At 45.9% G+C, this 26,370-nt stretch overlaps 1 protein-coding gene across 4 annotated transcripts in view; it reads right to left on the reverse strand.

The window, feature by feature from the left end:
• Positions 1-336: 336 nt before the first annotated feature.
• LOC128345584 (alpha-2-macroglobulin-like protein 1) overlaps positions 337-26,370 on the reverse strand; it is a 94,253-nt gene continuing 68,219 nt past the window's right edge. For 2 of the 4 annotated variants that reach the window (XM_053297765.1, XM_053297766.1), the window contains 11 exons: positions 23,175-23,331; positions 21,493-21,561; positions 18,904-19,066; positions 15,461-15,621; positions 10,203-10,418; positions 8,726-8,847; positions 7,720-7,810; positions 6,205-6,273; positions 5,911-6,013; positions 2,305-2,346; positions 337-1,055 (listed from right to left, as the gene is read on the reverse strand). In XM_053297765.1, the coding sequence (XP_053153740.1) occupies positions 1,030-1,055; positions 2,305-2,346; positions 5,911-6,013; positions 6,205-6,273; positions 7,720-7,810; positions 8,726-8,847; positions 10,203-10,418; positions 15,461-15,621; positions 18,904-19,066; positions 21,493-21,561; positions 23,175-23,331 (1,219 nt within the window). In that variant the 3' untranslated portion in view covers positions 337-1,029. Of the gene's footprint in view, positions 1,056-2,304; positions 2,347-5,910; positions 6,014-6,204; positions 6,274-7,719; positions 7,811-8,725; positions 8,848-10,202; positions 10,419-15,460; positions 15,622-18,691; positions 18,824-18,903; positions 19,067-21,492; positions 21,562-23,174; positions 23,332-26,370 lie in introns of those variants that run through there. The other 2 variants (XR_008316526.1, XM_053297767.1) reach the window with 2 other exon arrangements.

Genomic DNA, 26,370 nt, shown 5'->3' on the forward strand with positions numbered 1-26,370 from the left:
TTTAGCAGGGGGAGAGTAACTGGCCCTATCCACCCCCAGCACAGCACCTCCAGTGACTGTTGCTACTGGTGTCTATCTTATGTTTCTTTTTAGATTTTGAGCCCTTTGGGGACAGGGAGCCGTCTTGTTTATTTATTTGTTATTTCTCTGTGTGGACTGCTTTGGGAGCTTTTGTTGGAAGGTGGCATATAAATATTTGTTGTTGTAGTTGTTCAAGCAGCCATTGGTCTCTCTATTCTCAGGTGCAAAAGAAGGTGTGAAATTTTTGTGAAACGTGTGAAATAACCAGCTTTTTTCATTTTAAAATTATGTGTGCCATGGTGAATACACACCCCATCCCTTCACATGTTTATTTTTATTTTTTAAAGTAAAAACCAAAAAAACACACCACAAAGCAAAGTTGTACAAGGGAGTAGAAGAGCATCATCAGTTTTCATACAGGTAACAGTCATGTCTTCATTGTAGCAGTGCTGGTTATTCTTCTAGGGGCTTGTTTTGTCTGTTTCAGGAGACAACTCAAAGCACTATAAAAACCATCTGACCAAAGACCATGCTGGGACCCTGACAAAATGTACCTCAGACAATGACAGTTCTTCATTAGGATCTTATAGTCTCCTCATGCATGCATGGAAAGTGTTTCCACATGTGTATGAAAAGGGGCCATCAGTTTCTTCCCTTGGTTGCAGCCCCTCCTCTCACTCCCTCAAAGTCACCTCAGAGAGCCAGGGATCCTCTGGAGCACCATGCACACGTGGGGATGCGGATCATGACCCCCGCCCAAAAAAAATCAGTGCATGGGTGTAAGCATAGTCTAAGTAAAAAGTAGGCTTTAAATTATCTCATCCTGGAGAGAATCTATCTATGTGGTCGCTAAGAGTCGACACCAACTTGACAGCACTTAATCAATCAATCAATCATCTGTAAGAGAACAATTCTAAGAGAAGAATTCCAAAAGAATGACATAGGAGAGGTACTTTTCTTCAGCAATTCATCATTCATACTTAGGTGCTTCTTGCTTCAGAGATGGAATTAGTGCTGATCTTGCTTTGTGTTATCTATTAAAAAAAATTACAACATGAAAAAATAGATCATTCTAATAAAACTGCTCCTGCCCCACAATAAATTGTCATAACTTGAGCTTTTCTATGTATAAATCTAAGGTACAATTTCTGGCATAATGCACAGAAGACACTGACTGTGCTGCTGCTGTGTACACTGAAGCACCCACACCACTGTCTTGACCAGAAGTCATCTATTATGATCATACAGTGGGATATGATAACATCATTCCTGGGTGCAAGCTAATCAAAATCGGGAATCCTCCAAAACTGAGCAGCAAGTAAGCTCATTCTTGGGGCTAGCAAGTAGGGACAAATAGGAGATTTGTCCCTACCTTTGGAACCACAGTAGTGCCTTTGACAGATCTTACTAAAAAGAAGAGTCTCAATAAGGTGATGTGAACTTTGTTGGATTTTAACAAACTGCAGGGCTTTATTGCTAGTCACTATTCTGGAAGCATCTGATGATAGTAAGGGTCTTTATATTTATCTACATATTTACTTAGTACAGGGTTAGGAGCAACAGTATTGCAGAAGTATGAGGGAACTGAACATCCTGTGGTGTTCTTCAGCAGAAAGTTATTGTCCAGAGAAAGGAATTTGTAGAGAGAATGTTTAGCTATTGTGTAGCCTTGGGGGAACTGAAATACTGCAGCTGGGGACAAGAATTCACTCATCATCATGTTTTAAAGTGGTTGTAGAAAATGTGTAACTCAAACCCAGAATTAGAATGTTGGTCATAAATAGTACAGAAATCCAGCTTTAAGATATGTTACATATCGGGACAGCAAAATGTCCAGATGCATTGTCATGGCAGAACATGTATCAGACCTTAGTGGGCTGGGGGACTGACAGGGACAGACAAACCCCAGAAATCCTGGAAATGATGCTAGAGTTATACTTTTTTTAAAAATGGGGTAAGTGTACACGGACTAATTCTGGTCTGGCCTGAATCTTTAACTTTAAATGTTTAAATCATTAAAATCATTAAATCATTAAAATGACCATTTAAATCTTTAAATGTTTTGTTTTGGGGTTTTTTTTTCATCATAGCAGCTGCTGGAATACAGCAACATCTGATTTGCAATTCTCATTACAGACTTCAGTGAACAGCTGCTGGGCAAGCCAACCACAAAATATAACACACTGATATACCACCATCCAGCCAGTCAGTGGCAGCTCTGACTTCCAGTCCCCTCCTCTACCTTCTTCAATTTGCTCACAAGCAGCTTCAGTCTATCCTTACCTGGACTACAGGGAGCATAATATTCCTCAGTTTCACTGTCATCTGTGTGTGAGAGAGGAAATGCATTGGTGAGATAAATCACACCACCCTGACTCCAAAACCCATCACCCTGTAGAGTAATTGCAGAGACCAGCCGCATTCCACAGGCAAAGCAGGCAATCTTCCATAGGACTTTTATGAACTTGGTGATCCTAGTCCACAAGATGATCTTTATGAAAAACTTACTTGTTTATGATGGAACTTTTACACACATGGCTTTTAGTTCGAGTCCACATATCAGCTGGATTTACCCCAAATTCGCTGCAGGCTATCAGGGATCAGTTCAGATACAAATCTGTCCCCCCCCCCCCCGCCCAATAAAATAAAATAAAATAAAGGCTGTGCATTATGGCTTAGCCTGAATTCTGTCCGGGTTTTTAAAAAATCTTCTAATTGTGGAGCTGCCATTGCCGATAATTGTCTGGAGGGGCCATTGCCGATAATTCAGCTTTTTTCAAAATTCACACTTTTGTGATTTTATTTTTTTTAAAGTTTGCTGGGTGGATTTCCAGCATGCCAAGTGTCAGCTGCTTGGCAATTTGTCTAGCTGATCTTCCTCAACAGGAATTTGACAGAATCTTTGCCCCCTACTAACTGCCTGCTCTTTTCATGGCTCTGTCTCTGAAACTGGCTGGGACAATCAGCAAGCAGTGGAGACCAATCTCCTCACGGAGAAAAAGGCAGGAAAAGGGTTAGCCGAAGCTTGATTCTGGAGGTCTGGCAAGTGTGACAACACTGAGATGAATCATCTAATCTAATGAATTATTTCCCGGATTGCATGGAAGTAAGGCACTTAAAAGGGATCAAGATAGGTTGGGTGAAATTCTTAATAGATTTAAATAGGTCATGTTTGGACAGATACCTGGGTTTTCCTGAGGCTGGGTCCCAGCTACCGTTCCTTCATGCAATTTCCCCTCCTTCCCCTGTCTCTCTTGCCTGCCTTCCCGCACCCTTTGAGGAATGCAAAGTGAGGGCTGCTTCTGCTGTTCAGCGCCTTCATTCTTTCCACCCCTCTGATTAAGGGGGTAGCGGGGATATGAGCAGCAAGTTCTTCAGTGCAAACGCCCAGGGCACAGGATTTGTGCATTCCATTGCAACTTGTGCTTAAGAACCTTCAACTGGATTGAACCTTTGAGATGGTAGCCTACACTCCATGCCCATACTACATGGGAGCAGATCCCACTGTCTGTAGTCCCAAGAAAGATGCATTCGACTGGAGTGCTCTTGTAAAGCTCCCATTCAGTTTAATGGAGCTTGAGGTGGAGAACTTCTCAGGAGATTGCACCCGAGGTCTAATATCTCTCTGTTTTCTGGGAGGGAGGAAAATTAGTATTCCTTGCAAAGAGAATAGAAATCCTTCTCTGGGAGCCCGCTGCAATCAAGTACTGTTGCACAGAGTACTGTGCAACACTATGCTGGAGTAACCTCCCCTAGACATGCTATGCTGAGTCAAACTATGCACAAATGGGAATGAAAAATGTGGGCTTCTTCTGCTGTTCCGAGCCTAGTCAATCTTGCGGAATGCCGAATGTCAAACTGACCCCCCCCACACACACACAAGAAGAAAAAGGTCTCCCGCCTCCTCCTCTGAGATGTGATTGGTTGGAGAAAAAACCCGGAGCAAGCTGTGGGAATGCACACAGGAGAAAGATCCGCAGGGAATGTGGAGAGGAGTTGACGCTATGTGAACAGGCCATCTAATCACCCAAATTAAGAGCAGATTTGCTCTTCAGATACCCTACAACATGTAGTCATGGCTGGATAACTTCCTGGAGAGTAAAATATATGGTAGTAGATTTGGACCTTTACTTGCTATATCCCTGCCATGGGTTTCCATACTGCTTGTGATGGGGATTCTGACCCAAATACCAGATTTGTGCATGCCCATCTGTGCCATGTCACCCGGTACCAAATAAGGTCCCACCCAAAATACACAGATTGAACTACCTTTGGGTAACAAGTTGTCAACTGGTTCATGCACACCCGGGAAGCAGGGGGTTTCTTTAAGGGACAGGGAGGGTGCTCTTATCTCCCCTGTTGCAATTCCCCCACTGGCATTCTCCCCAAAATCTCTGGTGCGGGGCTGCAGGGTACCTCCTTGCAGCCCAGTCAGCATCATACCATAAGTGCCCTATAGCTGCAGCAAATCGATTAGGCGGTTCACAAGTTAGCCTACTTGCACCTCAAAGGTTTACATGTCCACCATCCTGGGTTGGGGTGGATGACATCATCACAAACTACGCCATTGAGGTGTCCCTAGGGACCTACAACTATACCTGATTTGGTTCATATTGGTCCAGGCATTGAGAAGTTCATTGTGTGGGGACACATGGAGGGATGGACACACAGACAGAATGCTGGGTGATCTCATAAGCCTACTGGAAAGGAGGCTAAAAATGAATAATAAACAGCAAGAAAGAACTCTGAGCCAGCGTTTGTACAGTGGTTAGTGTGCTGAACTATACTGGGGAAATCCAAGTTCAAATCCCAAGTCAGGCATGAAATTCACTGGGTGACTCTGGGACAGTCACTTATCTCTCGGTATAACATAGGGCTGTTGGGAGGATAAATATAACAATGTGCACCACTCTGGGTTTCTTGGAGGAAGCACAGAGTATACAAGTAAATAAATCTATATAAGCCACAGGTAAAAGTATACAGAGACCAGCTACAAAAATGGAGGAGACCTGGTCTTGTGGTAGCAAGCATGACTTGTCCCCTTAGCTAAGCAGGGTTCACCCTGGTTGCATATGAATGGGAGACTACACGTAAGCACTGTAAGATATTCCCCTTAGGGGATGGGGAAAAGCATCTAGGTTCCAAGTTCCCTCCCTGGCTTCTCCAAGATAGGGCTGAGAGAGATTCTTTCCTGAAACCTTGGAGAAGCCGCTGCCAGTCTGTGTAGACAATACTGAGCTAGATGGACCAATGATCTGACTCAGTATATAGCAGCTTCCTATGTTCCTATTCAAATTCATTCTGAAGTTACAAGGGCAGTTTTGCCTGCCTATTTAAAAATGCATACATAAATAATAGAAAAATCACAGGTTTTTCAATGATGCTTACTATAGCTATGAACCATCTCCTGTAACTCAGAAGACACCATGTGAGGCAAAGATGCATGGGAGACATCCTCTCCCTACTCCATGCCTGCTGAACTGCTGACTGCCACTCTCTGCCCACCTTATGTGCCCTCCACTTACGTGCCCTCCACTCTGGGTGTCCATCGCTGCAAGCAACAAATGTTTTTATGGAAATCACTTCCTCAGTCCTTTCCCAATGAAGCATAGCCCCAGCAGACATATTAATTTTACAGATACTGGCCACAATCAAGAGTAAACCCTGGCTAGTTCTCTGCATAGCAAATGGATTTTTTCCTATGTTCCAACATGATTGACCGAGAAATTTAAGGTGAGTGCTACCTACTTTGTTCATAGATAAGATCTAGCCCTAATGTCTGTCAAAATGACACAACTGCACAAGTTTAGTCAGTGGATAATGCTTGTGGATAGTGATGCAGCTCTGTATAAATGGAGTTGATAACCATTCCAGAAGTGTAGTACTTACCTGGATTGTAGTAATCATAGAGTTTTACTATTGCTGGCTTCAGATCAATCACTTCAACTTCTTGCTCCAAGGAGAAATTATAGCTTTGAACGTTGCTATCCAGCTAAAGAGAGAGTTGGGAAAGGTCTCACATATATGCCAAGTCTCACCCTGATCATTTTCCTACAAACAATAACCCTATATTCACACCTCTTTACCCTCTTATCTTCACTCCCAGGTGGATTATTGCCCTCCCCATCTCTGCTCCATACCCCTGCCTTATGTAAAGTTGACAGAGATCTGCTGAGCTCTCACCCAATCCAGGTAGATGCTGATCCTGCCAGGGTCCAATTCCACCTTCTTTACATGGGGTTTACTTTCTAGCTGTCAGAATACAGAAGAGATGAATACAGTTAAGGAATGTCTTGACAGATTTTATGCTCACACATCACACCACAACCTTTAATTCAGTTCAGTACAGTTCAGTTTATTGTGATCTTAGATCAAATACAGATCAAATAAATCTACCCTGAGCGTAGATACCAATATAAACACATACATGCATATACATATAAAAAATCAGTTACATAGAAGATTGAGATAAAAATATATAGGATAAAACAAAATTAAAAAGAAAAAGGAGAGACGATTAAAATTGACCATTTCTGACACACCGTGAGCAAATTTTAATTGCAGCTGTACAGAATTTGGCTACTTAAGTGTGTTTATCAGAAAGAAATAAGTTTATATACAATTCATCCGAATTGTCAGGGTATCTAAGAATGAGAGGAGCAATATATCTGGAACGCAGCTCGCTGTAGAAAGAACAATACAGAAGCACATGGCCAGCCGTCTCAATATTCCCACTTCCACAAGGGCACAGTCTCTCCAAATAAGGAACTCTCCTATACCTACCCTCTAGTACTGCAGGGGGCAGCACATCCAGCTGAGCCAATGTCAGGGCTCTTCTGTGTGCTGGATAGATCAGGTCATACAGGTATTTAGCTGGTTTGTGTGAGGGCTTGGTGGCTCCAAGTCTTACGAGGCTTGGTGCCTGGCTTAAAATGGTCTGGAGTTCCATATCAATAATACACCTCTTAAGGATCACCATAGCGTTATCATAGCCCAGGGGAAGAAGATATTCCATTGACAGCCCATATGATTTTAGATTTTCAGATAATTAGAATCAGAGGGGTGTTCATCCTTAAAAATTAGGGGAGCTAGGCCAGAAGGGGGAAAAATCAATTTCAACCAGAAGTTGAAGATATATGTCCAGGCACAGGACTCCAAGCTTGACAAGCCCGGCAGCCTTTAATGGTGACTCTACATCTAGGCAAAGTGGGATACAATGGCAATCTGTGGGTCAAGGACTTTGTTTGCACCAGTGTTGACCACTAGCTGACCTATGAGCCGTAGTCATCCTCACTCCAGTTTATCTCAGCTCCTGCCCTAGCCATGCCATTGGGCACAAGTCTGCTACTATGTCCAGTCTGCCAGGCTCTCATCCCCATGGAAAATATAGAAGACACAGAGGCTTCTGCACCATCCCAAGGGCCTGTGCAGCACAGGGAGGAACGCTTACAAAGTCAGAAGCAGCTGGGTATCTCACAAACAGTTTTGGATCTGAGCTCCACAAAAGCATAATCTGCAGCTAGGAAATTCCCATGCCCAAAACTGAAGTAGTATTTCCCCTCTAGGGATAAACATGGGTCCTTTTAACAGCAGATTTTAATATTTCGTGGAGAACAATGTACAGTCTAGGTGGCTATTTGTTGCTGATACATGTTCATAATGAGGAAGGATAAAAGATGGGGGTCAAGACTTTCTCACCCATTTCACCGACTTCTTCACCGGGATGAATCCTGACATCAAATTCACCTCTATCAGAGCCATGTTGCTTGTTTGTCGGTGCCCAGTGTAGCTATGGGAAGAAGCAAAAGATGTTTCGGCAAAGAGAGCAGATTTTGTCAGATATAATCTCTGACAAAGTTCAGAGATTATGTTGTACGTGTGTGCAGATTTCTATGTACTTGCACATATTTTTGTGTAAATTATTATTATTACTAGCTGACCCCGCACAGAGCATCTGTGCAGTTGTGCACTAAGCCTGTGGCATCCCCCTCAGCGCTCTCGCTCGCTCCCCCCACCGTTCGCTCGCCCCCTGCTGCTCACCTGCTCACCCGCCCCCCCTCATTAGCTCGCCCTCCCGCCGCTTGCCCACTCAGCCTCTCCCCCCGCCGCTCACCTGCTCGCTCTCTCCCCCTGCAGCTCTCCCCATTGGGCAGGCCAGGGCCAGGCCATCCGGCCGCTGCCTCCTGCATCCTCACAACAACCCTGTGAATTAGGTTAGGCTGAGAGAGAAGCGACTGGCCCAGAATCACCCAGCTAGTATCATGGCTGAATGGGGATTTGAACTCGGGTCTCGCCGGTCCTAGTCCAGCACTCTAACCACTATACCACGCTGGCTAACCCTAACCTCGGTACAAGCACTGTACCCTGGAGCACATGGTCCCAATAGGAAGTACACTGCTGTACATAGTCACTGTTCTACATAGCACATGAATAGCTCTATCTGAACCTGTGTACACTGTACACTCATTGTACTGTGTACAATGTTCAGACATGATGTTGTACGGTTCAACATCATGCCTGAATTTGTTAACATTCTAGGAAAGGAAGGTGACACTCAGTGGAGAATCAGTGGCTCTAGGGGAGCTCCCGCTGGGAGGGTTGAGAAGGTTCAGTTCTAGAAGTAGGCGGCCATTCTTCATGTTCCAAAAGACTCATGGACTTTTTCCATATAACTCTGAGCAATCAGCTAAGTAAAATCCCATACCTCACTTGTAGATTGATGTCAAAATGTTTCTGGGAAGTTTCATTGCATTCTTTTGGGGAGGTCTCTACCTTCAAAGCAAAAATGTTGGTCTTCGGAGGTGAGTGGTTATATCGGAGAGTAGTCTAGGTAGAAGAAGCACACGGCTGTAATCCCAGTGCTGGCTGCCCTGAGGGCAACAGTTTTGAGTAAACTGTAACATGGTGTGGCCAAAGTTGTGTTTTTCTGTTCCTGCCAGCCTCAAAGTAAAATTTTCCTGTTTCTGTTCCTGCATACTGTTCTGTAGGTGTCATACAATCCCTGAGAGATGGGGCTCCTATGCATATCTCTCATTTTGGTTAGCAGCTTGTACCAAACAATACAATTCTCTTGCCTGTGGGCTCCCCAGAGGCATCTGGTGGGTCACTGTGTGGAACAGGATGCTGGACTAGATGGGCCTTGGGCCTGATCCAGCAGGGCTGTTCTTATGTCCTTGGTTCTCCCCCAAGAAAATGACTTCAGGAAAATGACTCCCCCCCCCGAAAGGGACTGAACAATATGATTTATCCAATGCCTGATTTCTCTAGTGCATGGTTAGGTATCTGCTGGTAAACAAAGCAGAATATCATGCGGATGTGCAAATCGATTCACTCACAAATCAATTAGGGTACCAAATCAGGGGTGATTCAATGATTCTACCCCAAATTGAATTGGTCTGAAAACAAAGGACCAAATTCACGGTAGAACAGAATCACCAAATCAATCTGGGCACCATTTGGAGGCCAATTTTGCTGGAAAAACAGGCCTCAAAATGGCACTTCTTTCCAGGGAGAGTTGGTCTACCAATTGGGGTCAGCGGGTAGACCAGCTCTCTAAGATGGTCTACCTGGGTAGACCTGTCCTCCAAGGTAGGCTGAAGCGCTAAGTCTGGAAAGGAGGGTTGGTCTACCTACTGATCTCAATAGGTAGACCAGCTGTTGCAGGAAGAAAGCACCATTTTGAGGCCCACTTTCCCAGGAAAATGGGCCTCCAAATGGCACTCAAATTGATTTGAGTAGAATCAGGGGTGATTCATCAAGGCAGTTGGCCAAGCCAGCTACTTTTGACAAATCAGTTAGGGGTCTGCAATTCAATTCAATCTTTAAAAGAATAGCATATCTTGATTCGTGCACACCCCTAAAATATTACTATGAGCAGAGTTTGTGAGAGGCCAGAGAAGGACCTTCTGCTTGGTTTAGCATGGAAAGGGAGAGGAGAAAAGAAAAGAAGAGACTAGTTCCTGCTGAATCAGATCTGAAAAATCCTACATCCTTTTGAGAGGAGAGACATATCTATCCCCTATTCATTTTCTCAGGGCTACTCAGGATCTCAGACCACCCTCACCCCTATGACAATGTGCTTGTCCCCTCATGTACTGTGTAATTCACACCCACTCCCAGTGCATCAAATAGCAAACTGGCTTGGCCTTTGTTCCTTATCCCCAAGAGTATCCATGGCTCACCTGAACATACGTGCAGCCTCTCCCTGATACCTCCACCTTGTAGTGTCCAGGGACGTCTGGGAGAGAAGCTTGCTGCTGCTGCAGCCGATTCTGCCTGTCCACATGGAATTCATGCTGGAAACCTTGGCTGGATTTCACCAGCACCTTTATGTTTTCTATCTCTTGAAAGGTCAAGGCTGCATACCTGGATAGACCCTGCAGAGCAACCACTGTTTCCTGGGAAAGAGGAAATAATCATTTCTACATGCATGTGCATGTCTCCTCTTAGAAGCTTTTGACACATGTCGAGATGTGTTTGACACATGTCGACATAACCAAACCATAACAAGAAGAAGCCTGACAAGATCATGCGTCCTCTTTCCCTCATGCACAGAACTTAAAACATTCTGATCTTGTTTTGTGGCTAATTATCATTTGCCATTTTATCTAACCTGGGAAGCTGTGGTTTGCACTTGCCTAAAATCAGGATAAAACTTGATTGGTGAACCTGGTTTGTAAAGTGAAAGTGAAAGTTGTGCCGTCAAGTCGGTGTTGACTCCTGGCGACCACAGAACCCTGTGGTTGTCTTTGGTAGAGTACAGGAGGGGTTTACCATTGCAATTACCATTGCCATTTCCCACACAGTATGTGATGATGCCGTTCAGCACCTTCCTATATCGCTGCTGATATAGCAATATAGGTGTTTCCCATAGTCTGGGAAACCTACTAGCGGGGATTCGAACCAGCAACCTCTTGCTCCCTAGGCAAGTTACTTCCCCACTGCGCCACAAACCATAGTTTGCTTGATCAGATTAAACTGTAACTTATGGTTTGCCATAAACTGGGTTTGGAAGTTTCTAATCATTAATTGTGAGGAGGAGAAGGGAGTGCATGAATGTGTCCTCATTACATCAACCCATTATTTGGTGTTATGCTTGAACAGCCCCAATGTGAAGCAGTAACCTAACAGGCTAAGATGGGAATATGGGCTACATTTGGATGCATGGTGAAGCAGGTCCTACTATCTTTTATTCCTGATTGTTCAATATGGGCAAGCTTTTGCCATAATAGCCAAGACAGACTGTTGGAGCTCAAACCAGTGAGACCTAGTTTAGATCTCATCGCAGGTTGCTGTGAGAATAAAGTGGGGAAACACTTGTGTACGCCACAGAGCTCATTAGGAGGAGGGCGGAATACAATGCAATAATGGCTGACATGATGCACAGCACTACAGAACCTCTGCACTGGAACTGATATTTTCTGCCTGCATTGCTTCTGCAAGCTCACGTCCAGCTGAGTTGTCTGGGGTTGTGAGAGGGCTAGTACATGCCCCTCCTCCCTTGAATGAGAATGCGGATCCATCAGTTACCCGTTGTGCAATACTGTGTTAATCCGATAAGAGCAATACTGTGTCAATCCAATTGTCATATCCTGACAATTCAGAGGAGTGGGTAGATACAGGAGCATTTCTGCATGGGGCTTTTACAGCACTTTTGCAAGCTGAGGCTTAGAGAGCATTCTCTATTATGAGCCCTCATATGAGGGCAAGATTTAGCCAAAATTAAGTACTGAGACAGCAAAGTACTGTTCATATAACAAATGGAATTATTCAGGTTTTATCTTTACAAATGGAGCTTAAATCATAATATCTGCATCCAAAAATAGTTGCACTTTCTAAAACGTTTTCCTGGGATACCCCGTCATTCTGCGGAGTATGATTCTGATGTGTGGAGAGACCCCACGGATACAGTGGATGAGATGGAAATGTGGTTTGCCGAGCATCTGCTGACACAATAGCACTCTGGACAGACTTGTTTCCTGTGCTCTGGAGTCAACTTCTGTCCATTCATTTCTATTTTTTTAAATTTAATTTTAAAAATTATTCCTTCCTGAAAAGCCTGACACATTCTTTAAAAATTAATTTGCCATGGGTCTTTCAAATTAATTACAGCTGCCACATGTGTCTATAGCAGGCCTGCATAACATACGACCCACGAGCCGCATGCGGCCGGCGAGGCCTTTTTTCCTGGCCCACTGGGCCATTCTCCCTGCCTCTCCCTGCTGCGAACCTCCATGATTTTTTTAAAAATCCAACTCTAGCCACCACGTGATGGTTTGACAGAGGTGGAAAGGAAGAACACTGTGTTTTATTGTTATGTATTTTGTACAGATTGTATTGAATTTATTTTATTAGAATTTTTAATTCAATTTATTTTATTTTAATTTAATGCCAGAGCTTCAAATTTAAATTTTGATTAAATTCATTTTAATTAATTTCACTTTAATTTGATTTAATTAATTGATTGATATTTAGTGTTACTTTGATAATCAGCACTCTAAAAATTGACCTCGGCCCCCATGAACCAAGTCACGGTCAGTTTAGGCCCACCATGTCATTTGAGTTGTGCAGGCCTGGTCTATAGCCAGCTTCAAGGTTTTTTAACATAAATGAAAAATTAGTGGGGTGGGGGGAGGTAAGTTGGGAAGCACTGGCCATGGAGCTCTGAAACTAGGCACAGTTGTAACACAAGATAATGGGACTCTTTGTATTAGATTTGAAGCTGATGGGTCAAATGACTGATTTTTAATAATAATAAAACATTGTTTTTTAAAATTTCCCTGTTGAGCCTTGTGCCTGGTGACTGATTGCAGGCCAGGTTGTCATGATAGGAGGCTACAAGAAAGTGGCTAATGATTGCTGAGGTGGAGTCGAATATGAGAGGGGAGCTGGTCTGAGGAGAGGAGAGGAGAGGAGAGGAGAGGAGAGGTGGTCTGAGGAGAGGAGAGCCGGCATGACATGTCCCCTTAGCTAAGCAGGTCTGCCCTGGTTGCATATGAATGGGAGACTAGAAGTATGAAAACTGGGAAGAGCAGAAGGTTTCAAGTTTCCTCCCTGGCTTCTCCAAGATAGGGCTGAGTAAGATTCCTGCCTGCAACCTTGGAGAAGCCAATGCCAGTCTGTGAAGACAATACTAAGCTAGATAGACCAATGGTCTGACTCGGTATATGGCAGCTTCCTATGTTTCTACGAGATGTGAGGGAGGGAACTTGGAACCTTCTGCCTGAAGGCATACAGGCAGACTCAGTATATGGCAGCTTCCTGTGTTCCTATGACATGTCAAGTAAGAAATAATTTATACTATAAAGATAATCAGCTGACCTCGCACAGAGCATCTGTGCAGTTGTGTACGGAGCCTGTGACATCCCCCGCAGCTCGCTCTCCCCCCCACAGCTCTCTCTCTTGCTGTCCCCCTGCTGTTCGATCTCTCGCTCGCTCTCCCCCCGCCGCTCGCTCGCTCTCCCCTGCTGCTCACTCACTCTCCCCGCCTCTCCCTCGCTCTCCCCGCCTCTCCCTCGCCCGCTCTCCCCCCGCTTGCTCGCTCCCCCCTGCTTGCCTGCTCTCCCCTCACAGCTCGTTCGCTCTCCCCCTGCCGCCCGCTCTCCCCCGCCACTCACTCGCTCTCCCCCCACCGCTCACTCACTCGCTCTCCCCCACCGCTCGCTCGCTCTCCACCCACCGCTCGCTCACTCTCCCCGCCACCCGCTCTCCCCCCGCCGCTCGCTCGCTGTCCCACACTGCTCACTCGCTTGCTCCCCCCGCCACTCGCTCGCTTGCTCCCCCCCGCAGCTCTACCCATTGGGCGGGCCAGGGCCAGGCCATCCCACCACCGCCTCCCACCTTCTCCTCCCGGCTGGTAGGGCTTCGCCCGCAGTCCACCCACCTCTTCTGGACGGAGGGGCTTCGCCTGCTGGCCCTCCACCTCTGCATCCTGAGCACCGCCATTATTTCTCTCTGCTTCAATGCTGGAACTCTTGTATGCTCTAGAGCATCTGTGCATTAGTACTTGATTGCTCCCCTCACCTGGGATCTCCCCACCCTCACCTGGTCTGAACTCCTGCTCCTCCTCCATCCCGTTGCTTCCATCCTCCTCATCCTTCTTGGTCATGGCTGCAGCATTGCTGCTGCCTATTGGCCAGGCTACAGCCCCCTATCCCCAGAGACCTCCCCAACCTCACCCGCTCCCCGCTCCTGCTCCTCCCTTCAGGAGAAGCAGCAGTGGTTGACCGGGTAGTTCCTCGCTGCTGCCACCACCATGGCTGTTCGTTCCCCTTAGGCCGCTGACAGGCCCAGGCCCATCCCTTGCCTGCCTGCCTCCCTCTTACAATGGCCCAAACAGCAGCCCCAAACAGCAGCAGTGGTTGCCTAGACCCTTCCTTGCTGCCAATGCCGCCATGGCCACTCATTCCCCTGTCAGGCTGCTGACAGGCTCAGGCCCGTCCCTTGCCCTTCCTTCTGTCTCTCTTACCCCTCCCTTCTCTCTCTCTCTCTCTTTCTCTCTCCTCCACTCGCTCTTCTCCACTCTTTCTTCCCCCTCCCTTCATGTTTTTTCTCCCTCTCTCCGAGTCAACAGATTTTGTTCATTTGCACAACGGCATCCTCCTTCTCCTGAAGGTGCTCTTTCCTCCCTCAGGACCTGTCTTTTTGCAGACCCCTGCTTGCTATCCTTTTATATCCAGAACATCTTCCGACCAGTAACAGCTGCATTCCAAGTGACCTTAACCATCACAGGCCCCTCCTCCTTATCTGCTTAGGAAATCCCCACTGCTCAATCACCATGGTGCTTCTGCTCTCACAGGCTCCTTCTCCCTATCTGCATATGGAATCCCCACTGCCCAATCAGGTGCTTCTGCTTGCATACTCTGCATATGGAATCTCCACTGCCCAGTCAGGTGCTTCTGCTTGCAAACTTAGCCAATTGCCTCCTTCCCACCACATCGCCACGGATGGCCCATCTTGGAGAACAGCCAATCGCCTCCTTCCTACCACGTCGCCACGCATGGCCCGTCTTGGAGAAATAATAATATAGATATTGCCCCAGATTTGTAATACAATACTTTCCCTCTCAAATATGGAGCAGTATTTCCACGGCTCAAAATTCTAAATTTCACAAGATAAACGAAGGTCATCTCTAAATCTAAATAAAGGTCAAGGCAGGGATCAGAATTTGTTGTTGTGTCACTCTGAAAAGTGCCACTTACACTGATGGTGCTACATAAAATCATCATCATCATCATCAACAACAACAATTTCCCCCCATGTCCTGATCATGCCTCATCACTGAACATAGTGAGCCTCATATGACAGGTTTCTAATTGCCAATGATTTGTTGTACTAGGCCAGGCTGTACTTGGCTGTGCATTCTGAGGCTCAGTACACCCAAATACCAGTGCATGGTGGTATTCTCACTTCTTCCTGTGGAAAACAGATGATCTCTTACCTGTGTGGAAGAAAAGCCACCATACGGGTTCTGTTCATTGGTGAGGGCACGCACAATCCGAGAGGCATATTTGCTGTCATCTGGGGACACTTCTGGTGTGGAGAGCACAGCCAAGAGAAAGTAGGCATTCGTCTCAGTGTCTGAAAACCCTAGGGCTCCTTCTACAAAAGGGGAAGAAAGAGTGAAGTGGAATTTTGTTCTGTGTAAAGTAGTGGGCAATCACTGAGGGTTCATTTCAACTGCTGCAACAATAACCTGGAGCCATTTTAGAGCAGAAATTGAAGTGCCTTGTATTAGCAGACATTTCTGCTTTGTGCTCTTGTATCTGTCCTTCTCCAGCAATGATTATGTCACAAGCTAAGGTGGAAAGCAGCAAAGAATCAAGGAGCTTTCTTTGGATGGGCTCTTAAGAACCAAATTAGACAATATATTAAATGTGTAATTGTAAATGTGCATTTGGGCTTTACTTGAAAGTAATGATAGCAGCTGTGATCCAGATGGGGACTGTGTGGCTGCATACTTGGAGGGTGTTCAGTGCTTTACTCCTGTACTAGCTTAACCCGCGCAGTGCATCTGTGCACTAGTACTTGCTTGCTCCCCTTACCCCCAGCCACAGCCCCCCTCACCTCAGAGATCTCTCCACCCTCACCTGAGCCACACTCCTGCTCCTGCTCCTCCATCCCGTTGCTTCATCCCCCTCAGCCCTCTTGGTCACTCCTCATCCCCCTTACACCTCTTGGACGTGGCTGCAGCATTGGTGGTGTCTATTTGCCAAGATGCAGCCACCTATCCCCAGAGACCTCCCCACCCTCACCCGAGCCCCGCTCCTGCTCCTCCTCATAGAAGCAGCAGCAGTTGACCGGGCCCTTCCTCGCTGCCCCCACCACCATGGCCACTCATTCCCTTCAGGTCACTGACAGGCTCGGGCCCCTCCCTTGCTCTTCCTCCTTTCTCCCTTCCTTCTTTTTATCTATTTCTCTCTCCTCCCCTCTGTCTTTCTTCCCCTCCCTTCTCTCTCTCTTCCTGAGTTAACTGATCTTGTTCCTCTTGTTTCCTCATCTAATTCACACAGTGGCAGCCTCCTTCTCCTGAAGGGGCTCCTTCCCCGCTTACGACCCCTCTCTTTGCAGACCCCTGCCCATTATCCTTATATATATACTCTTCTTCTCTACAATCAAGAACATCTTCTGACCAGTAACAGTTCCCTATCTGCATACAGAATCCCCACTGCTCAGTCACCACGGTGCCACAGGCTCCTCCTCCGTATCTGCATATGGAATCCCCACTACCCAATCACCATGGTGATACTGCTCTCACAGGCTCCTCCTCCCTATCTGCATATGGAATCCTCATTGCCCAATCAGGTGCTTCTGCTCGTGAACTCTCGCGAGAGATGCCATGCACAGGATTAGCCTGTCAAGGTCTGGCCAACTGCCAGGGAAGATCACGAGACAAAGCGGCGCTGCTGAAACTGGTTACGGCTCGGGAAGTTCGTCTTGACTGGACTTGGCTGCACGCTGTCGACACATAGGTTGACGAATGTTGCTTTTCAGCAGTGAGTAGAAGACTGGTGACGTGATTTATAGTGCAAGCCGAAAGCTCCCAGCTGGCAGGAATTCAAGGCTTATCAGCCCTCTGCAAGAGGCATTTGCTTCTCCTAATAGTCTCTAATTGATCCCTGCATCTCATGACACGCTGCTGTTGTGGAGTCAGCGGGGGTTGGTTGCATAGCTCCTCTTCAGATTGGTCTTTCACGATTTCTGCTGCCTCAGGTTGTTGTGCCTGCTCTGAATTATTAGCCACAGCTGTTTCATGAACACTGACAGCCAGGCTCTGCCCCTCAGACACTCCTGCATCGCCTGGAAAGTTGACAGCTTCCCCTTCCTCCTTGCTGTCTGAGATTGTGGGCGTGACATAGCCAGGCAAATGCCTTAGAGAAATATATATATAATTTCCTTCCCCCAAGTCTATCATTGAAACAAATGGCACCTTCAGAGATCCAAATAACAGGGGTGTCAAAAACAACGGAGTGGCTCCTGGCTCCATCACACCTCTGGGGTGTGATGGAGCCACACAGCCCCATGGCGCCCTGCCCTCCCTTCCCCACTCTCCTTCTACTCTCCTCCCCTGCCCCCAAACAGTCTTGTCTCCCTCCTTTCCTCTCCCTCCCTCTTCTCCCCCCCACACTCTTCCTTTTTTGTGTGGTTCTTTCAAATGTGTGGCTGGTGGAGAGTGAGATGGAGTGGGTGGAGGGCAGGGGAAAGAAAAGGGAGAAAAGCTTCAGGGGGTGGGATTTTCAGTGGAGATGATTCAGATCTAAAGGTTTAAACACCCTCTACCTCTGTGCTGCAGTCCCCATCTGAATCAGAGCCCTCAAAGGCTACTATTTAAAGTAAAGCCCAAACTGGACAATTATGTATGTAATGTCATGTCTAGTTTCAAACTAGATATGACATTAAATGTGTTTGACTATTAACGCTTGCCTTCTTCATTGAGAATCAGCGAACCCCACTGTTGTCTATCCAGTGATTCCATTCCTTGATTCCAAGTTCTAGGTTAGTTACAGTTTTAGTTCAAAACTTTTAGTTCAGTCCTAGACAGCCAAAAAGCAGCAGGAGAACAGAAAGCAGTCTGCATTTGCCTTTCTATCATCAAGGCTTTTTTCATTAAACTATTAATCTTCTATTCAAGGCACACAAAGACTAACTGCCTGGTCCCCCTCTAAATTCCCTCTAACTCTTCCCTCTCTGGATTCTGCACTGCATTCTGCACCTCCTAAGGCAGAGCATTGGGATCTTTGGACCTAGACATATCCCAGCAGAACTATTCATATTCCTATTTTGCAGATGCGGACATGAGATTTACCCAAAGTTGCTCACGAGATTTACCCAAAGTAAATCACGAGATTTACCCAAAGTAAATCACGAGATTTACCCAAAGATTTACACAGAGCAACTTTGGGTAAATCTCATGTCCGCATCTGCAAAATAGGAATATGAATACGACAAATATTTATATACTACTTTTCAACAGAAGTTCCCAAAGCTGTTTACATAGATATAAATAAATTTTAAAAATGGAATAATATGGACATTCCCAGAGGTTGCATAAAAAACAAACAGACTCCGTAGTGCACTGGAGCAGTAGTGTACTGGAGGGGTGGGGTTTAAATATTTTCAATAAATGAATAAATAGAGTTTAAAGTATTTGAAAGCACAATAGAAAGTATACCTTTATACATCTTTGACAATTCTGGAGGCCAACAGATGCAAAGAATTACTTGAGCTGACATATTTGGGGGGAACAAAGGCTGCTTGTAAGGTGCTCAGCGTTCAGCTCGGCATTCTTCTCTGTGGAAAAGAGCTAACAGAATAGGGCAAACCAGGCTGGAAAAACAAAACCTCACAAACCAAATATGAACTGAATGAAATAATCTCTCCTACCTGTTTTGTCAGCCCATCCATCTAACTGTCTCAAAAGCTGTTTCCGTGTCTCCATGTCCCCAGCCAAAGTGAAGACATAAGCCAACAAGGCCGCGGGGTAGGCATTCTCCACAGAACTTAAGTTCCTCTTAAGGCAGAGCAAGGCATCGTCTATCATGGTATGCTTGAATACAATATTAAAAAGCCTCTTTTAGGATGCACAGTTGGAGATGGGCCTGAGTATATCCAATAAAACATCTAAGCTCTCCTAGCCTTTTATTAGTGGTTACATTTCTATCTTGCCCTTCCTTCAAGGAGTTCAGGACTCCCCACCTTCATTTTATCCTCTACACAGCCAAGTGGGGCAGACAGAGAAAATGACTGTCACCTATTGAAATTTGTAGCTGAGCAGAGATTTGAACTTGAATCCCCCTGGAAAAGCATCTGGAAACAAGTTTAATGGAAGTCCACATTTAATAAATGAATATTTTGCCACACATTGGGTGCAGATTTGTACCAAATGGTAAAAAACATTCATTACAAAGTGGGGAAAATGAGCCATAATTGTGTAAATAAAATACAGGGAACCCTCATTATTCATGGGTTCTCCATTTGTGGATTCGCGTATCTGTGGCTGGGTCATAGGGACCCAGGATCTTTAATCGCAGGACAAAAATAGGGCTATTTTTTCCTATCCGCAGTTCCCGAGTGGCCAGAAATGATGTCTGATGTCATTTCCTGGCACCATTTTGTAGTGTGGAGTCATTTTATGGCTCTTTTCTGCATCCTACCCCACCCCCCGGCCACCCTCCCACCAAGAATGAAAATATGAGGATTTGCAAGTTTGGAGGCATTGCTGGAGAGATGGAAAGCAAGATCCAATAATTATTTCTGCTTCCCCAACCTTTTCTTGTGATTTTCAGCACACTTCAGTGTGCCTAGGAATGGCATAGAAATACTGGGTGGCATAGAAATACATTAAATAAATATACAAATCCCCCCCCCCCGCAATCCCCATAGGGTAAAGGTCGCTTTATTCACCTGGAAGGTAAGTGGGATAGAGCAGAACTATCATCTGCCGTGGGATCAATGGACAGGTTGTATCTGTCCAAGAGGATCAATGGTTACAGATAAGCAATCTGTTTGTTGCAAGCCTTGCTGTACTCATACTAATGGGAGCTTACTGTGCAAAGGCAGGTGTAGTTATGTTAGAAGCGAATCTGCTTAAGAACACCTCTTCTGAAACATGGCTCTATAGCAGACCTGATATCTTAAGCATGATGGTGGCACAGTGGCGCTCTTACCCCTGGACTTCAGGGCCAAAGTCCAGGGTCTCCACACCCCCAGGGGCACCCAAATCCTCTTCAGTCTGTCCTGGGTGGTGTGGTCACCACTGGCCTACACTGCACCGGGCGGCCGAGAGTGATTGTGATCTTTGCTGAGTGCTTTAGAGACAGAGCGGGGAGTGGGGAAAGGAATATATGGGATGGGAATATGTTAATTTATGCGTTGAAATGTTTCTGCTAATGCATATTTGCATCAATATACCTGTTCTATATTGCATTCCTGCGAGTTCAGTTGCTGTTTATGCCCTCAAGAACCCAAATCTTAAAAATACTGTGTGTCACAATGGGGGGGGAGGGGGATGAAGCTTGACGCAGTGGGAGGGGGGCCTCCAGCAAGGGGGGGCTCCAAAGGCCTTTAGGTCCAAGTTCCAAAATTTCTTAGGTGAATCTCTGTGAGGGCATTCACACAAGCAATTCTACCTGCTTGCACAGCCTACCCAGGTAGGGCTGCTTGTGTGCAGCTCTGGGATCGGGCCTGATCCCAGCGTTACTCTGCTGGGTAACCAAGTCCCCCCCGCAGGCTATTATCGACTCCTGGCGCCCACAGAGTCCTGTGGTTGTCTTTGGTAGAATACAGGAGGGGTTTACCGTTGCCTCCTCCTGCGCAGTATGAGATGATACCTTTCAGCATCTTCCTAATATCGCTACTGCCTGATATAGTACTAGTGGGGATTTGAACCGGCAACCTTCTGCTTGTTAGTCAAGCATTTCCCCGCTGTCCCACTTGGACTACAACTCCCATAATACCCAGCCACAGTGGCCATTAGTCAGGAATTATGGGAGTTGTAGGCCAATATTTACATGAGGGCCACAGTTGAGTAGTCCTGTTGTAAGTGATATCCACCCCATGTTCTGTTTAGTGATAAATTTAGTGCCCCAGTCCTCCTTGCTGCCTATTTTTGGTGGAGGTATTGGTGATTAATGGCTTCAAATACTAGAAGAGAATATTGGATTATTTTGGAAAACATGAAAAGGTTTAATTGTCAATTAATTAGGGGGAGAACTGTGGTCCTGGGTCCCACATCCTGCAGGGAGGCTATTCATGCTCCAAGTCCATCCCTATGATGGTGGGTTTTGTAAACCGCCTAGATCCTTTGGAGTCAGGTGGTATATACATTAATATAACAATAATAATTAATATTCAGAAAGCATGGAGTTCATAATTCTGCCCTGTGAATGCCAAGGTTGTCTAGAAAGCAGGGCCTTGGGACACCAAGAACTTCTGGGGAGGTAATCAAACTTTATTAAATACACAAATACTTACATTCAGGTAGAGCTCCAGTAGTGAGGCAGTAACATAGGCTGTCAGTGTTATCTCATTGTCTACACCACCCTGTGGATCCAAGCCAGAAGGAAATGAGAGAGAATCCAAGCCAAACAAAAGAGAATCCCAGCCAGAAGGAAATGAGACCTCATTTCCTCACAATACAAGGGACGGCGGGGAGTGAACTTTGAAATTTCTGAAGATAGCCAGCAAAATAACTGACCTTTCATGAACTCATATCTAGTCTTCTGGTATGTAAGCTAATGACAGCAAGGGTTTGTCTAACAAAATACAGCAAGGTTGTGTCTGAGTTGCAGAGGTTTCTGTAGAGTATAAAATCAGTTCATGAAGCTCCCTGCTAGGTCTGTGTGGCCTAGTCATTGCTTCTTATAAGTGAGTCTGTCCTTTGAAGTAACTTGATGTTCAGAGGGGGCTCTCATGCTCTAAAGAGTGCACAGATGGTTTGTGCTGCCCGTCTTACTAGTCAGAGAGAAAGAGAGAGCTTTAGTGTTTAGCAACCTGTGTTTGGGGGGCACAAAGGTGCCTCCACACACCCCTAAAGCCAGGGCAGGCAGCACTCAAGTCAAGCCAGCCAGCAATTTGTTGCAGCAGCCAGTTATTTCTCACAACAGCCATTCTCACACCTGTCCTCTTGTGCTGCCATGCTGGTGTCCATCATGTACCAAGATGGTGCAGAGCGCGAGGAGTGTAGGGAGAAGGAAGTGCTAGCCATCCAGGTGCACAACCAAGAACCCAGATGTCTCATCTCACAGAAGTGCAGGACCATCATGTCTGTGCTATTAATGGCTGGCATGATGAGACTAGGTGCAGGTAAGGTAACTACATAACACCAACAGAAAGAGTGGTGAGAAGGAGGAGAAGGGAGGGGGCAAATCTGTTTGGGCTCCTGTTGACATCTTGGTAGCTCCTTGGTGCCAAACACATGACTTATTAGAGAGAGAGAACATGTGCACAAGTCCCCCTCTTCCAAGTCCTTTTTCATCCATACATTTGAGGGCAAAGGGCATCCAAACCCCAACTCTTCCTCTTTCTCCAACCATCTGCCCCCTCCATCTGTCTCTCACTACTTAGCCAGAGAGAGGTACAAGTACGCCAAATATTTATATACCACTTTTCAACAAAAGTTCCCAAAGCAGTTGACTTTTTTGTTTGTTTGGTTTGCAGCTAAATGTTGTGCAGAATGCACTTTTTGGCTAGCTTTGTATTTAGCAAAGCCTTCTAAAACTGATTAGACAGAGGGGAAGAAAGAATAAAAATCTTGAGTCACCAAAAAATCAGTCCCAGATATCCTCAGAGAGTAGATGCCAGGCATAGAGCAGGGGTTGGCAACCTTAGATCCCCAGGTGCTGGACTACAACTGTCATCATCCTTGGCCACAAAGGCTGTGGATAATGGCAGTTGTAGTCCAATAACATCCCAACAAAGTTAGGAACCCCTAACCTAAAAATGGCCCTGCACACTCATAGGCATCCACAGCAATTTCTGCAAGGGTAAACTAACTGCTCTTTTAATGCATGTATGCTGTTATGTTTTTGGCTTTTTTATTGCTTGTATTCTATGTTATTTCAAGTAACTATCTTGTTATGGATAGCCAGTCAACCATAATAACAAATATTTGGTTTGCTTGATTTTACTACCTGCACAGTTCAGAGCGTTCATACCTTCAGGGCATTGTTGAAGACCCTTCCCACATTTTGGAAGCAGCCACTGGGAAGCTGGTGCTGCCCCAACCAGTTTACAGCATCCTGAATTTGCTTTTCATCAACATAGATATAGGACTTTGCATGGCCAAAACCCTTCACCACAAAAGCTGTCAGCCTGTGGAATGAAAACAAAAGCCCCAAAGAGATGGAAATGGGAAGAGGAAGGAAGGAACACCGAGAGCCACTTATCTAAAGGAGCAGTCCCTCTGTCTAGTCCCTAACAGCCTACCATATGAATCCAGGATCCTAGCTCTTCCTGGGAGATCCCTAGGAGTATGACCAGCACATTATCAACATGGGAAACTAGCACACCCTCCCTGCCTCCACTCACTAAGCACCACTTGGTTGGGCCCACCAATTGACTGGGCCCACCAATGGTTGGGCCCACCAATGGTTGGGCCCACCAATTGACTGGGAAATGGGGCACACAGGGTGGCTAGCCACTGGAGGGACAGAGTCTTGGCATGTGAGGTGGTTTACACATTGGAGTGGCCACAGACCACCAAGATTGCCTTACCTAAAGGTACCTAAAGGTCTGTTCTATGGAAATGAGGACAAGTGCAGGGGAGCCGAAGATGTATGGTAGCCCCAAGTGCGCTGTGACCTCGGAGGTCAGCTACAGGGCAGAGCATCCTCTCCCCCACCACCACTGGCCCAACCATCTCAGGTACATATCAGAACATGCAAATAACCCCCCTGTGTATTTGGGAAGCCATGCTCAGCGTCCTGTTAGCTGTGTTCCCAAAGGGATGCAGTAATACAACAGGATTGACTCCTGTGAGGCCCTTCCTATTCCTCTCAAGCAGCTGCTTCTGGGAGAAGTGCCTACTTAACAGAACTGTGGCCGTGAGGGTTGTCTTTTGTTATGGTTATGGTGGCATAGACCGTTGAATGAAGAGCAGGCAATAATGAAAGGCAGCTTGGCTTTTAGTTAGCAATAGTGATTTACCCTTGTGCAACTTGCGAACCCCACATAGCAAGCCAGGCATAATGACTGATTGATTGATTAAGTGCCGTCAAGTTGGTGTCAACTCTTAGCGACCACATAGATACGTAGATTCTCTCCAGGATGATCTGTCTTTAACTTGGCCTTTAAGGTCTCTCCACTGAGTGAATTCATTGCTGTCGTAATTGAGTCCATCCACCTTGCTGCTGGTCACCCTCTTCTCTTTCCTGCAACTTTCCCCAACATTAAGGGAGCAGTGTCTTCACATAATGTGTCTGAATGTGTTTGAGCCTGGTCATTTGTGCCTCGAGTGAAAATTCTGGATTGATTTGTTCTATGATCCATTTGTTTGTCTCTCTAGCTGTCCATGGTATCCTCAAAAATCTTCTCCAGCACCAAAGTTCAAAAGCATCAATACTTTTTCTATCCTGCTTCGTCAAAGTCCAGCTTTCAAATGCATGGAATGTCACGGGGAAAAACACTGTCCAAATGATTCTAATCTTTGTAGGTGACACATCACGGCATCTAAATATCCTTTCCAAGGTCTTCTTTGCAAACCTACCAAGTGCTAGTCTGCAGCAAATTTCTTGACTGCTGGATCAATTACTGTTGATGGTCAATCCGAAAAGGCAGAAGCTATCTACCAATGTCTTCATTATCAATTCTGAGGCTGGTTGCTGTATCTGTTGTCATTAGTTCAGTCTTTACATTTAGTTGTAGTCCCATTTTTTCCACTGTGCTCCTTGACTTTCATTACTAGGGCTTGTAGATCATTCGCATTCTCAGCTATTGGAGTGGTGTCATCAGCGTAGCACTTAATGTTTCTTCCTCCAACTTTAAAACCACGCTCATCTTCTTCCAAACCAGCTTCTCTCAGTTCAGCATATACATTGAATAAATAAGGAGAAGGTATACAGCCTTGTCTTACTCCTTTGCTGATCTGGAACCAGATCGGAACCAGGCATAATACGGATGCTATTTCGATGTATGTGCAAAATATGCACAACAAATAGTGAACCCAGTATTTTGAGACCAATGCAACTAATGTGTTACAGTAGCCTTGCAGGAAAGTGAAGCTACCCTATGGGGTGTAGGGCACATCCACTGGGAAAGACGTGGAAGCTTGAGGGGGTTTAGCTAGGATGCTGGACATCTTATGCAAGGGCTTCCGGCTGGCTGATGTGGGCACAGTGTCTAGAACATAAGAACAGCCCTGCTGGATCAGGCCCAAGGCCCATCTAGACCAGCATCCTCTTTCACACAGTGGCCCACCAGATGCCACTGGAAGCCTACAGGCAGGGGTTGAGGGTATGCCCTCTCTCCTGCTGTTACTCCCCTGCAACTGGTACTCAGAGGCACCCTGCCTTTGAGGCTGGAGGTGGCCTTTAGCCCTCTGACTAATAGCCGATGATAGACCTCTTCTCCATAAAGTTCTCCAAACCCCTCTTAAAACCATCCAGGTTGTTGGCTGTCACCACATCTTGTGGCAGAGAATTCCACAAGTGGATTATGCATTGTGTGAAAAAGTACTTCCTTTTGTTGGTCCTAGATTTCCTGGCAATCAATTTCATGGGATGACCCCTGGTTCTAGTGTTATGTGAGAGGGAGAAGAATTTCTCTCTCTCTCCACTTTCTCCACACCATGCATGATTTTATAGACCTCTATTATGTCTCCCCGCAGTCATCTTTTTTCTAAACTAAAAAGCCCCAGGTGTTGTAGTCTTGCCTCATAAGAAAGGTGCTCTAAGCTCTGATCATCTTGGTTGCCCTTCTGTGCCTTTTTAAGATGTGGTAGCCAGAATTGTACACAGTACTCCAGGTGTGGCTGCACCATCGTTTTGTATAAGGGCATTATAATATTAGCAGTTTTATTTTCAATCCCCTTCCTAATGATCCTTAGCATGGAATTAGAGTGGTGCCAACTTTAATTTGGCTGTGGGATGGAGCACCAGGTTCCTGGCCCTCTGGTGCCTGTTACTGATGGGTGGGGGGGGATCATGGCTACAGTGTGCCTAGGTGTGGCATGCACACCATCCAGGAGTACCATCATGAGCTTGATGCAGTAGGCAAGCACGTGTTGGGGATGCACATCAGGGAGCATGTTGTGCACCATGACCTCATTGATGGTTTTGCAGAGGCAGAGGCTGCACGGGGGGCGGGGGCAGTACAGACATAGCTCCAGTGTGTCGTCACAGCATTTGGTGGCAA

This window comes from Hemicordylus capensis, chromosome 2, assembly GCF_027244095.1.
Source record: "Hemicordylus capensis ecotype Gifberg chromosome 2, rHemCap1.1.pri, whole genome shotgun sequence".
NCBI lineage: Eukaryota > Metazoa > Chordata > Lepidosauria > Squamata > Cordylidae > Hemicordylus > Hemicordylus capensis.